Consider the following 13,088-nt stretch of genomic DNA (forward strand, 5'->3'; position numbering starts at 1 on the left):
TGTATAGTGTCATATCGTTTTTCAAATATTGCCGCATTTTTAATCAAACGTAAGTAAATGTATCGAGTATTGAATCGATTTTAACAATCGAGTTTTGATTGTACTCGGTCGATAAAAGAGACGAAGAACAGGTGACGACATCGTTGTCATACTCGTGATTTCATAACACGCCATTTTCTTTGTGTGAAGCTGACCGAGAGAAATTTCACTTACTGTTTTCTAACTAATTCGAGGTAACGTAATTTATAATTGATATTTTAGTATATTGTTGATTGTCATTCGCATTTATCAATGAACGTCATGTACATTTTTTAGGGCACTTGTTTAATCTTTGATGCTAAATCTCAATTGTCGAAATCGCGTGTTGACAGGTTTTCAAGCATCGCAGTTAAACGGATTCTATTTTGTGTCTGTCTAATTACGTATATTTTCATTTTATCATATTTACTTTTATATTGAAGCGGTGTTTTGAACTTTTATCATAATATAATTCAAACATTGTAGACATTAACCGCCAAAAACAACGTATTTGGAACGTCTCCGAGCAATGATTTTTTTCAAGTAATGTACATACGTCATTGCAAGGGGAGTACTTTTCCCATTCACGTTCAATGATTCACTAAAAAAAAGTCATCTACCCGTGACATTCGGACCAGTGTTTTGCGTTCGCATCGTTTTATAGTGCGATTTCACGTTCGTAGACTGTTGCATGCTAATAGGATATTTATTTAAGATCAAGAAATAACTGTCTAACAAAATATTCAGTTTATAATTCTAATTGTAAAAGGTATTGTAAGATTTTTTTACATATCAGTTTCAAGTAATTAAGCTTCATACTTATTCATGTTAAAAGAGGATTAAGTATATTTTCATCTAGCTGATAATTCATTCAAATTCCAATTTCATTATTTGTATTTCATTCTTATCTAAGTTGTTCGTACATATGACACATGTATGTTTGATTACGAATGTTTTGACTCTGATTCATAACTAATATATTTTAATATTATCTTCGTAGAATATTTCTCAAATAAAACACTGATGATATGATTTAGCTTTAATTTATCATATTTTTAAGTGGCATTCTAAATATCATTAATAAAATTTATGTCTTCTAATTAAATTTACTAACAAAACTCATAGTAAACATGATTTTTTTTTGTTTTTAGTTCACAATGGCTTCTCATAAGAAATTATTGCTTAAGGTCATTATCCTTGGAGATTCAGGAGTTGGTAAAACTTCTCTTATGAATCAGTATGTAAGCAAGAAATTTAGCAATCAATATAAAGCTACTATAGGTGCAGATTTTCTTACCAAAGAAGTAATGGTAGACGATAGGATAGTTACTATGCAGGTAAATATATGTTAAATAAAATAATATTCATACAATACTATACCTTCTTTTATCTCATCTTTTATTTTTAAATAGATTTGGGATACAGCTGGTCAAGAAAGGTTTCAATCTTTAGGTGTTGCTTTCTACAGGGGTGCTGATTGTTGTGTACTCGTATTTGATGTTTCAGCACCTAGTAGCTTTAAATCTTTAGACTCCTGGAGAGATGAATTCTTGATTCAAGCTTCTCCTCGTGATCCAGATAATTTTCCATTTGTAGTACTTGGAAATAAAGTTGATTTAGAATCCAAAGTGGTAAGAGCATTTTAAATACATTTTAGATTATTTAGAGAACAAAGACATTTTCAATTTTAGTCAGCCTTCGATCTCTTTACATTTGCATTATATTTTACGAATCTAAATATATAGCTTCCACGAAAATTCGTACACAAGTGTATATCCGATGCTGTACAAAATGTTTCTGGAAATTTTCCAAAACCTAATCCAAACCTAAACTTAACTCATTAATGATAATCGTTTTTAATATCGATAGAACAAAATGATTAATGGCTTACAGCCTCGCATATGCGGTTATGCACGAGGCTTTCGTCCGAAAGATCCATGAAATACCCAAGCTCGCCCAACCTCCATTTATGTAAACTATAAACTAGAAATAAGAAGTAGGTTCAGGTTATCCTTTGTTTTATTTACTGATGCATATGCTACCACAATTATAGGCAGAATTCATTGTAATGGTACCCACAGTGTTTTGCAAATATCTTAAAAGCTAAGGCAATCTGATGGTTATATATATAGGAAATAATTGTAAAAGATGTTGATTTTTACAACATATTTAACCCCCTGGCCTACACGCTATCTGCCGATCGCGCGAGCCATAGTAAGCAAGAAGTTCGGTCACGCGCCGTGCCATTTATCTGTTTAGCCGTGTGCCCGAACTGGCGCAAAATGTATACTTCTTATGACATATATTTAGGGGCTACAAAAGGAATTGTGAACTAATAAACAACGTTTGAGGACAAATAGTGTTTTTAAGATGTTTAGGGCGTAATCATGATCAATTGATCAGTTAACAAAAACAATTTATTATTTCAAAGTGAATAATAAATCACTAACAATTTGTAAATTACGACGAGTCAGACTCGCGGGTTCCATTTATGGCACATATTCTTTACCACGAGTCTGACTCGTGATTTTCGCTTATGACTCAAATCCCTTACCACGAGTTAAAAATCATCGAAGTCGAAAACGCGTCCGCTTTCTAAATAATTAGCTTGTCATTCTTTTTATTTAAAGATCTATATTTATTTTGATTGTTTTAAGTTTCAAATAATTTGTAGCCTTATTAATAAATACATTTCAGATTCATGGTAAGAAAGCACAGCAGTGGTGTCAATCTAAAAACAATATTCCATATTTTGAAACTAGTGCTAAAGAAGCCATCAATGTTGAACAAGCCTTCCAAACGATAGCGAAGAATGCTTTAGCTCAAGAAAGTGAGGTACGTCATACTCTTTTTTTGTATTTATCTGTTTATAATTAGCAAATATTAAAATATAACAAATAACGCTATTATTTTAGGTGGAATTATATAATGAATTCCCAGACCAAATTAAATTGACCAATGACCAAAGAAACAATGGCAAGGGTGATTCTTGTGCTTGCTAGGTCTTGGAGTGGTGAAAATTTTGGACAAGCACATAGATGCACAGGTCAGATCGTACATTCGCGTACCTGCGCATTTTAGGAAATACTACATCGAGCTTGACGTGTTTTGGAAGTCTTAAGCATGCACCTTGGTTTCTTTTACTTAGATTTCATCCAAAATATTTTTAAAGCATATTTACAACTTCGAAAAATTGTTTTCATTGGAATTATGTGAAGTATTGAAAAAAATAAAGATATATGTATATATGTATAAGGAAATTTATAAGCAATGCATTTTAAACAATAAAATTAGACAAATTTTGTACCAAGGAGCATCCATTTGGCTTCGTTACATGAAAGACTATGTTGTATTTTATATCGTGTGTTTGTGTTGATACTTGGCTCGTCCAGCAATACGTTCAACACATTATTTCCGAAAATTGTAATGCTCTCTTATTAGGTATGGCGAACAGTATGAGCTGCCCTTTTTAATTGCATCTTTACAGCTCATTGTCGATGTCCTTCATTGTGGGGTAACACTACAATGTTTTTGAATCACATAGATATAACTTATGTTGGGAGGAAAATTCACGGGTCGGGAACACACTTAGCATAACAATTAGATCATCACAAGTTTGCTCATAATTCATTAAGTACAATCGCATTTATTGAGGAGCTCTAGAAAAATTTTTGTGGGTATATTCGTTTGATCATTTCTCAAATCTAACTTCCTGTCAAATTAAATAGAAATTTATGTATTTTTTAACATCATTGATACATATAGTGTAAATAATTTGATGCAGTGGGATTTTTATTGAAACTTTGCGATTATTTAACTACCTCTGAATTTTTCTAGCAATGCAAACCTTGCTAATTGTTATGTCACTCGAGATATTGCAGTTTTCCAAGAACATTACATACATTGTTCGCATAAATTTAAATAACTGTGAATTTGTTTAATAACATCACAATGTATGTGTGATGGTATTGCACGATCATCTCAATCTCAAAAGGCTAGTGCGTTTTCGAGGAAAAATTCCCTTTTTAAAAACAACTCAATAATTGGATAATTTGTTATTTGGTACACTCAATATGCCCACAATACTTGCATATTAGTATTTTCGTGTATCTTTAAATTCCTCCCTAAAGTGAGAGTCCTGAGCCGCGCTGCAGTGATTTTTAAACGTTTTAATTCTATGGAAACTATTCAGATGTAATCATAAATTTTATCAAATATTGTTTAAAAAGACATTTTTATATTAAACATATCATGCAGTGTATAGTAGATATTTGATGAATTATTTTTAAAAGTTATAAATTTTTGCTTTTATTTTTCTTACATTCAATGTTATTGCATGCATTATATTTTCAAGATTATTTAGTTTGTCCAAAAGAATTCATTAATAGTCAAAGGGTAACTTTATTGTCATGTGTGAATAATTTTTTTTTAGAATCAAACTTTTTCAATGAAAAGACATTTGTTGTACAGCAACTATATTCTGTTGAATTAATACGTTTATATAAAAAAAAAGAAAAGAAGAATTTATAAAAGTGATATTATTATTTGATATAATTGTGCAAAAATTATGCGATGCGGTGCCGACGATCACTTTCATATTTAAAAAAAAATATAATTTTAGATGTAAGTCACCATCCTGAGAAATTTAGAGCAGAAGATTGCGTGAGCTGAATTGATACATACATATAAGATTTCTTATGAGAAGGTTTAGCACGTGTAATATATGCGTACTTCTATGATAATAGTCTTGCACATTGAAACGTGCGTAATCATACATGTATGCATATACACGTAATATATATGTATATAAATGATGATGGTCATGACGATTACAATTATAATTATTAATATAATTTTATCGAAATATGTTAATGATAGTTATTAAAAATATTATCATTATTGCTGCTGCTGCTGCTATAAAACTACTATTGCTACTCTTAGTTTTAAGTGAACTAAAAAAAAAAAAAGAAGAAATACATTTATTGCAACAAAATCATGAGCTGGTCGAATTAATTCGCTGATATATCTGTGCCACGGATAATCATCGTGTGACCTGAAACAAAATATAAGACTATCATTATCCCTATTATGACTCGATGTCTATGTTGTTATTATGGAGATGAATGTCTGTTGAGATAGATAGTAAATCTAGCAAACCCTGTACGAAATAGCGTATAAGATTAAAATATAATTCAACATAACATTAATTTAATAATTGAAAGATAATGGCAAGAAATGGCTGTTTTCAAGTAAAAGAATAGCCTATAACACAGTGTAGTTTTATTCGAAAGTTTTAACATGTTATGTTTCAACCGATGTAAATTAAATATTTACCCCTTGTACGATTGTAAAAAAGTATTCGTTTTTATATAATGCAATTTTATCTTTCCTTTGAACCAACTATTTATTTAAGTGAAGTCTACAAAAGTATACATATGATGCACGTATGTGTATATATTATACGAATATATATGAATGTTGAACCAAGGATATCTATGATTAGATTATAAAATGCGTATAGACTATTTTATATTAATGTCATGTATGATATCACACGGCCTTTGTTAAGTTTTAAACAAATTTTTACGATTAATGTCAAATATACACATACATACATACATACATATATACACACGACTTTATAGAGAATAAATTACATTCATTTACAGATAAAATATAATATGAAATAGAGATGTCTCTTTTGAGAATTGGAAAATAATTTTATTCTTATCACTAAATTTAATGTAAGCCTCTATATAATATTATAAATTCGGAAACTTACGAGATTTGTCGATATATACGTATATAACATACATAAAAAGAATTGCAAACAGTGAGTAGTGGGTAATTGCACGTATTAATAAAAAAATTCAGTTATTAAGGTGATTCATTTAGCTTTGAAACCATATCGAATCATATAAATTTGTGAGATAAGTAGAGATACAAAAGAGGGTTGATATAAAGAAGTAGAGATACATAGGGTGTCTCCAGTGCCATTGGTTAACAATATCTCAGACGTATTCTAGCATGAGCAAAGCAAATGATAGGATAGTTCATTACGATGTCATAGAGGTGTAGGCGTTAATTTATGGGTTTTATTTTATAATCGACAAATTTAATTTTCAATTCAACATTCTATGGATTTAAAGTTTAAGACCTATTCGTTTTAGTTTTTAAGACAATCAGCTGCAGCATATATGGCTTTAGTAGATGCATTTTGAACTATGGAGATGGCATCACTATTGCAAGATCTTTGTTGCAAAGTAATTGCATTTTTATTCCTTTCTGTATTCGTGTTCAGTTGTGAAGCTCTTTGTTGGTATTGACGAATCTCCTGATTGATGGCTCCTACTTTCATAAGTATACAACTTGCGACTTGTACAGAATTAGAAGAACCCATGCATCCCAAGGCAACCTGATCTAATTGATTTTTTAATCTCTGTCCATTCTGAAAGTTAAAATGTATATACCAATATAAGTGTGTATAATATATTAATTATATATAATATAATTAATAAAATATTTAAAGCATAAGCGTAAGTATTAGCTACTTGACCTGGTCAAATTTAACAATTAATATAAAAATATGATACATACTGCTTGCTCGTTGTCAAATGCTTGCAGTTCTGTGTCCAAATTTTTATTTGCTATGTTTTTGCAGTTATCGAGTTGATTATACCCTGTTTGACCGGCGTCCTTCAAATTCTTTGTGACGGCATTAAAACAGTCTTCAGCATTCTTACCTGACTCCTTTGCTTCTTGTGACTTTTCCTAATGACCGGCATTTATAATGTTAATCATTTAATTACTCGTCTTAAATCATTGTGAAGCAAATGTTATTTCGTGAGACTGTGACTTACCTTGATATAATCAAGACGAGTTTTTAGAATTGAGTTGATGTTCTGACTAGCTTGAATATAAAGGTTGCTAATTTCATTTTTTCCGTTTAAGTCAATGTTCCTCTGAGAGTGTTTCAAATCTAACATGACACTGTCAACCGAGCTTTTAGCATTTTTTATAGCATTCATTGCCTGATTTAATATGTCGTTGGGGAATCTCTAAAATCAAAACATTTAATCAAACGTGCAGACATTATAACCGATAAGTAAATGTGTCAAAAATTTGTCGATTAATTTGTCAATTGCCGGCCTCATTCTAGATCAATTTCTAACAAAGAATTTATTAAGTTAACGAGTATTATTTAAATAGATTATTAAATTAGATAATTAAATTGAGTTATTGAAGTTTGTGTTGTGTATTCAACGAATTAATAATATATTTCAATATTTATAACGTTTGTTACGTCCTGTGACCCAAGCTTATATTCTAATCCATTCTTCGGCCAAGATAGGCAACAACTATGCAAACATATTTGCTGGACCCCGCAATAATATCAAGGAACCGTCAATCCCCATCCTCAGATTTAGATTTTTTTCTTACTGTCGAGGCCCTTAATTTATACAATGCATTCTTTAAATCGAGATTCCTTGGTAATTTTACCGCTCATTATGGTAAAATACAGGATAAGCGGGTGTTTCGACCGTTCGCGGAGAGACGCGATCTCGAAAAACCGCGTCAACGGGTGTCGTAAATTCCCATTTCGATTCCAATAATCGACGCCACGAATAGATCGATTCCTTATTTCGATTAAGATAATAAGGATGGTTGAGTGAGTATAACGCTGATTTTAACAGGTATATATATATTTCCAACAATTAAATAACTTCAATATTGGATACAATTGTGTGTATGTTGATTTCCAAACTACGAGTGAGTACGGCCTGAGACTCTTTTCGTGTTGGCGACTGCGTTTTGACTTTGACTGTTGTCGAGATTTGACTCTGACTGCTGAGATTTGACTTTTGTCGCTTCACTGTTTGTTACTGTTACTTCGCTCTCGTGTCATTACGGAAAAAAGCTCGGTGTGAGTGTATTTTAGGTACGAAAAAAGCGGATTTGTTTATCACACTTTTCGTTAGGAAAGTGAGGCTAACGATCCGCGATGCCCATTGGTTATGACCAACGTTAATGAATGAGAATAGGTGGATGAAGCCTCCTACCAATGTGGCTCGTGTGTGACATTGTTCACGCGAAAACCTGCTTTTTCCATAATTTGTAAGAACGCACAATAAACCTAAGGACTGTTCTAAGGACCATCCATAACCCAAAAATACTTGCAGGATTAGAGATTCCTGCAAGTTAATAAGATTAAGTTATAAAGATGACGTTAAAAAGATTATGTTTATGGTGGCTCCTTAGGTTCATTGAGGGTCTGAATAACGGTGTGTGGGCCTTTGGCGGCCAGACAACGAGGGATGGCGTGCGAATTGTCTCACGCGACGTAACAGCGGATTTTTCCATGCAAACACTCGAAGGCCGATTTCTCCCGCGAGCTACCTTTGGTAAGGGGCAGCCAGCACCTATCACTAGTTTTCCTCGTCAATATCTCCGTCACAGAACTTCATTATTATATTTATTTATTATTTTAACTTTATGCTAATCTACTTCTCATAACATAAAAATTTTCTTGACTGTTGAAACGAAGACGAGAGTAATGCAATTAGGATCGTAGCGCGATTAATTGCGATACAGCTATTCATTCGATAATTTAAATTTGTAGTCTATTGATTTCATAAATAGTTAATGGCGCTTCTGGTCATTAATTTGTACACATTTTCATCATTTAAAATTGGTCATCCCAAATATTACAATGAATCGAGCAAAGCATTCAGATATTTATGAACAGTTTGTATAAAACCTATGCAAAGAGTAATGTTTACAATCGAAGTAAAACATTGTAAGTCTCTTTTAAAGTTTAACAAATTGATCCAGATGCCGGACAATTGACTACTAAATTTCGCCAATTAATCATATCAGACTGTGGGATACTTATGTATTCTGAGAACAATTAAGAAAAGATGGAGTCTAAACAGCGAATTGTGAGTTGAGGTCCTTTACTTTGGATATGTGTGTCCTATACATTTTTGCGTATTTCAAATTCCTATAGATCTATAAATATCCATATTTTATTAAACAGACTCTTACCTGTGCAGAACAGACAGTCACAAACAATAGGCAAAGAAAAACGAACGTCTTCATGTTTCTGAATAAGAAGGAAAAGTATCGATCCACTTGGTATATCACGTCTTGGCGTACTGATAATGATGAATGAGCACACTTGCCCTTTTGTAGCAAATCAGTTATTCGCTAAACGTGAATTATCTGGGTAAATGAATGATATGAATGAATGATAACACGTTCAGGTATATCTGATCATGTATCTATCAGTCTGTAATTGAACGTATATATATGTTGCACATGATTCAATTTTCGATAAAGTAGCTATTCTATTATTATCCTATTTAGCACCCGCATGTATTCTTCTATCCGTGTTGAAATTCAGTTTGTGGTAACTTTTAGTTAAAAAGAAATCATTTCGTGTTAAATATTCTAAAATATGGAAATATAGGTGTCCAACTATCGATGTAAATTGTTTATGCAATAACCTCTTTTGTATCTCTAGATTCAAGTTACTCGCTTTAAATACTCGAGCAAAAAGATTATTTTTAATAAATAAAGAAAATAGTCTGAATAATAAATATGTTTTTCTCTGGTGGAGAGATTTATTTTGGAACATAGAAAAATTGATTTTTCATTGATGAAAATTCTGTTTGACAATTTTCTACAGTAAATACATATACTTTGTGATGATTAAACATTCAGTCGAAGATGTCGAAGAAATTCACATGATTTGCAAGTTGTTTACAGAATTCTCATACTCTACATGTCGATAACAACTCTAACAAAAATAAGCACGGTTAATGTTATTGCGTTGCTTGTTATAATGGTCATAAATAATTATCTCCTTGTGAAATTTCCTGAAGAGATTCCTTATCTGGGTATTGTAAACATTTCTCAATCTTTTCCGCGTAAGATAGTCTAATAAGATCAAAACACTTAATCACGTCATTTATCATACAAGTGATAAAAATACGAGTTAAATAGAAATAGAGTGGTTTATATAAAAATCTAATGATAATTTGACACTTCAAATTAGATTGCATATCTTTGTTACCAGAATTACCAGAGTTTTCAAATAAGATTACCGTTTCCGGTATAAAATATAGGAAATGAATATTTTTATTCAAAATGTAAGCGTTTATTTCACATACTTTAAATTTCTTCTTGAAATATATTAATACATTCAGCAAATTTACACATGCTGTTGATATGTTTGTATACATGATTTTGTGGCAAATATAAATTAAATGCATCCAACATATCTGGAAGCAACAAAAAGGGGCTTCATTTGTCTTTTTTATGTGAATCTCTTTTATTTCGTAGTAAAAATAGAGATCATTAAGTGCAATTCATTTGTTCGTACTGATCTAACGCGCGTTTTATAACCATAAAGATATATATAATGATAGAGTGCGTGAGTGAATTGAAAAGGCAATCCGTACAGGAATAGAAAGAAAACGTTACATAGAGGCCCGTTGTATCCTTATTTAATAACGCATACACATTCAACAGTAAATAAACATATTAATAATAATAAAAAAAGTAAATAACATAAAACAGTTTGGGTTGCTCCGGCTCAGTACAAATAGCAAAGAAGTGGAGAAAGCAGAGATATTGACGTCTAAAATGGTGATGGACTCTACACGTGACTGGCATTGTATTAGATAATACAAAATTTGGGTGACTAAAACGACTAAAAATATTCAAAAACAATCAAAACAAATAAGCTTTTTACATTTTTTTTTAAACGGTTCAGTAAAAAGATCTTGTAAAACTCTTTACTACTATTTTTTTTTACTCTTCCCTTTTTAATCAATTTTTTATGAAAAGTTTACAATTTCGTTATACTTTGACTAGAACTTAAATTATGAATAAAGACGCTTTTGAAAGTTTCGAAACCAATTTCGAAACAAAGAATTCAAGGTTAAAAATTGGATATAACATAATTACTTAAGGTAGGTAGATTATTTCAAACACCTTAAAGTTTTAATTCGGCAATGACTGACTATAGAATTTACTATTTGAAGGAGTAATGATACATATTAATTTATTTACATAATACGTAGTATATACATTATCGTACATATTATTAGATATTATGTACGATACTTACGATACTTACGGGAGTTGAATCTTATTCGTAGCCCTCTAGCAGCAGCGTCAGGAAGTATTGCTGTAAGGTTTGAGTTATACTGTGATTTGGGTTAGTTTAAGCGAGGTAGTTAGCAAACTAGTAACTAAGAGTGTATATGATCGTTTATTCGAAAATGAATGTAGTTAGCAGTGCAGAAAGTAATAACAAAGATGATAAAATTGAAACGATTCTTAATATGCTAAGGAACCAAGTAGATCAGTATAATACTGTGAAAGAGGATAACCCATCGGAACCCAAATTAACGACGGATCAAAGGATCCAACAACTGGTGATGGAAGAGAAGCAATTGTCAACACAGTTCCAAAAGGTTAGAAAGGAACTAAGATTTTATGAGCGGAAATATGAAAAGATGTTGAAGAAGAGAGTGAGGCACATAAAGATACAGATTAAAGAGGATCTTAAGAAATTAAAAGAAATAAAAGAAAAATATTTTGAACTACACTCTCAGCTAGAAACAGAATCCTCTACATTGGAGAAAGCGGAAGAGAAGGAATCAGAGGAAGCAAGTAACCCTTTGAATGTAAATACGCTGTCATCTCAGCTTAAGCAAAATGATATACCGCTTAGTAGCAAGATTAAAATTAGCATTAAAAAAAATGAAAACTCATGCAGCAGTGAGATACATTTCGTTCACGATATCAATGGACAAAATGCGTTTACAAATCTAGTTGAAATTGTAAAACCTGTGGCCCTGAACACTCGAGAATGTAAAATTATCTTGCAAAAATTAACAGAAGAGCAAATTAACAAGTATATTGATCAGAAGAGGTTAGGTCAACCGCAAATACAATACAAAGAAATAACGCAAGATTGTTTACAAGAAATCAATAAAAGTATTGTTTGCCCAAAGTGGCACATAAAAATTCCAAGATCCGTATTTGAAGAAAGTCAGAAGGAAAGTAGAAAATCCATATCTGAAGAAAGTCAGAAGGAAAGTAGAAAATCCATATCTGAAGAAAGTCAGAAGGAAAGTAGAAAATCCATAACTGAAGAAAGTCAGAAGGAAAGTAGAAAATCCATATCCGAAGAAAGTCAGAAGGAAAGTAGACAATCCGATTTGAATGTAGCTTCTTGCTCAGAAGTCATTTAATTAGATTGATACAATTGACCATTAGTAGTAGTATTTATGTTATATGTTAACCAGAAAATGTTGTATATGTCAATATCTTCCCAAATTTTTGTTACTACATGACAATACAGATTAGTTGCAGAAATAGTTTAAATAAGAAAATATATTAAAAAGATATTGTGTAATAAAACACCAAGCAAAAGTGTTGCCACATTGATCTTGCATTAGTGATGACACCTATGCAGTGTTTCACTTAAGGTACATTCAGTGTAATTGACCATTAGAAGAAAAAAAGGAATCATATTTTGATGTCATTTATTTTCATTTCATATATTGCTTTTAGGATAAACCAAACAAAGACACAACATTTCATGAATATCATATTACTCATAGAATAAAGTAATCAATGTTGTATACTCAGTTTTATCTAAAAATTTGTTTGAAATCATTTGTTCTTTTATTTTATTTCATTAATTTCAGCAGTATTAGTACAAAGATATGATATTAAGTTTTTCTTTTATATTTATTAAAAAAAACCTTAAGTATCTTTTTTTTTCATTTCCATTTCATTGGTAATAATAATTTCATCTTTTATATAAAATTTTAATTTTGTTAGAAAATATATTTATAAATTTCATAATCTTTTTATGCATTCATTTTATTGGCTTTCAAATTGTAAAAGAATTATAGATTTAATTGTTACAAGGTTATATTTTTAGTAACCTTAAAAATATTACATTGTTTGAAATGTAATATAACATTTTATTCATATGTATTTGCGTGTACCATCGCAGTAAATTATGGTACCATTTTATTGTCAACATA

The 13,088-nt window shown here is 30.9% G+C and overlaps 3 protein-coding genes across 6 annotated transcripts; 2 read left to right on the forward strand and 1 right to left on the reverse strand.

The window, feature by feature from the left end:
• Window positions 1-111: 111 nt before the first annotated feature.
• On the forward strand, window positions 112-5,107 carry LOC117230651 (ras-related protein Rab-7a). 4 transcript variants are annotated; one of them, XM_033488305.1, is made up of 7 exons: window positions 125-233; window positions 316-422; window positions 505-787; window positions 1,170-1,355; window positions 1,431-1,649; window positions 2,716-2,853; window positions 2,934-5,107. In XM_033488305.1, the coding sequence occupies exons 4-7, from the start codon at window positions 1,176-1,178 to the stop codon at window positions 3,018-3,020; spliced, it is 624 nt and encodes a 207-aa protein (XP_033344196.1). In that variant the 5' UTR covers window positions 125-233; window positions 316-422; window positions 505-787; window positions 1,170-1,175; the 3' UTR covers window positions 3,021-5,107. The 4 variants fall into 4 exon arrangements, with proteins under 4 accessions (XP_033344186.1, XP_033344196.1, XP_033344204.1 ...); XM_033488313.1 differs by having other exon boundaries at window positions 316-408; XM_033488322.1 differs by lacking the exon at window positions 505-787 and having other exon boundaries at window positions 316-408.
• Window positions 5,108-5,309: 202 nt separating this feature from the next.
• On the reverse strand, window positions 5,310-9,204 carry LOC117230646. The gene is made up of 4 exons (XM_033488280.1): window positions 9,064-9,204; window positions 6,879-7,076; window positions 6,616-6,789; window positions 5,310-6,466 (listed from the first exon to the last, which is right to left on the reverse strand). The coding sequence occupies exons 1-4, from the start codon at window positions 9,115-9,117 to the stop codon at window positions 6,185-6,187; spliced, it is 708 nt and encodes a 235-aa protein (XP_033344171.1). The 5' UTR covers window positions 9,118-9,204; the 3' UTR covers window positions 5,310-6,184.
• Window positions 9,205-11,196: 1,992 nt separating this feature from the next.
• Window positions 11,197-12,709, forward strand: LOC117232998 (110 kDa antigen-like). Its single transcript, XM_033492832.1, has one exon. It carries the CDS (start codon window positions 11,289-11,291, stop codon window positions 12,282-12,284), a length of 996 nt encoding a protein of 331 aa, XP_033348723.1. The 5' UTR covers window positions 11,197-11,288; the 3' UTR covers window positions 12,285-12,709.
• Window positions 12,710-13,088: the final 379 nt, after the last annotated feature.

The sequence above is a fragment of the Bombus vosnesenskii genome, unplaced genomic scaffold (assembly GCF_011952255.1).
Source record: "Bombus vosnesenskii isolate JDL3184/JDL3185 unplaced genomic scaffold, Bvos_JDL3184-5_v1.1 scf7180000013263, whole genome shotgun sequence".
Taxonomy (NCBI): Eukaryota; Metazoa; Arthropoda; class Insecta; order Hymenoptera; family Apidae; genus Bombus; species Bombus vosnesenskii.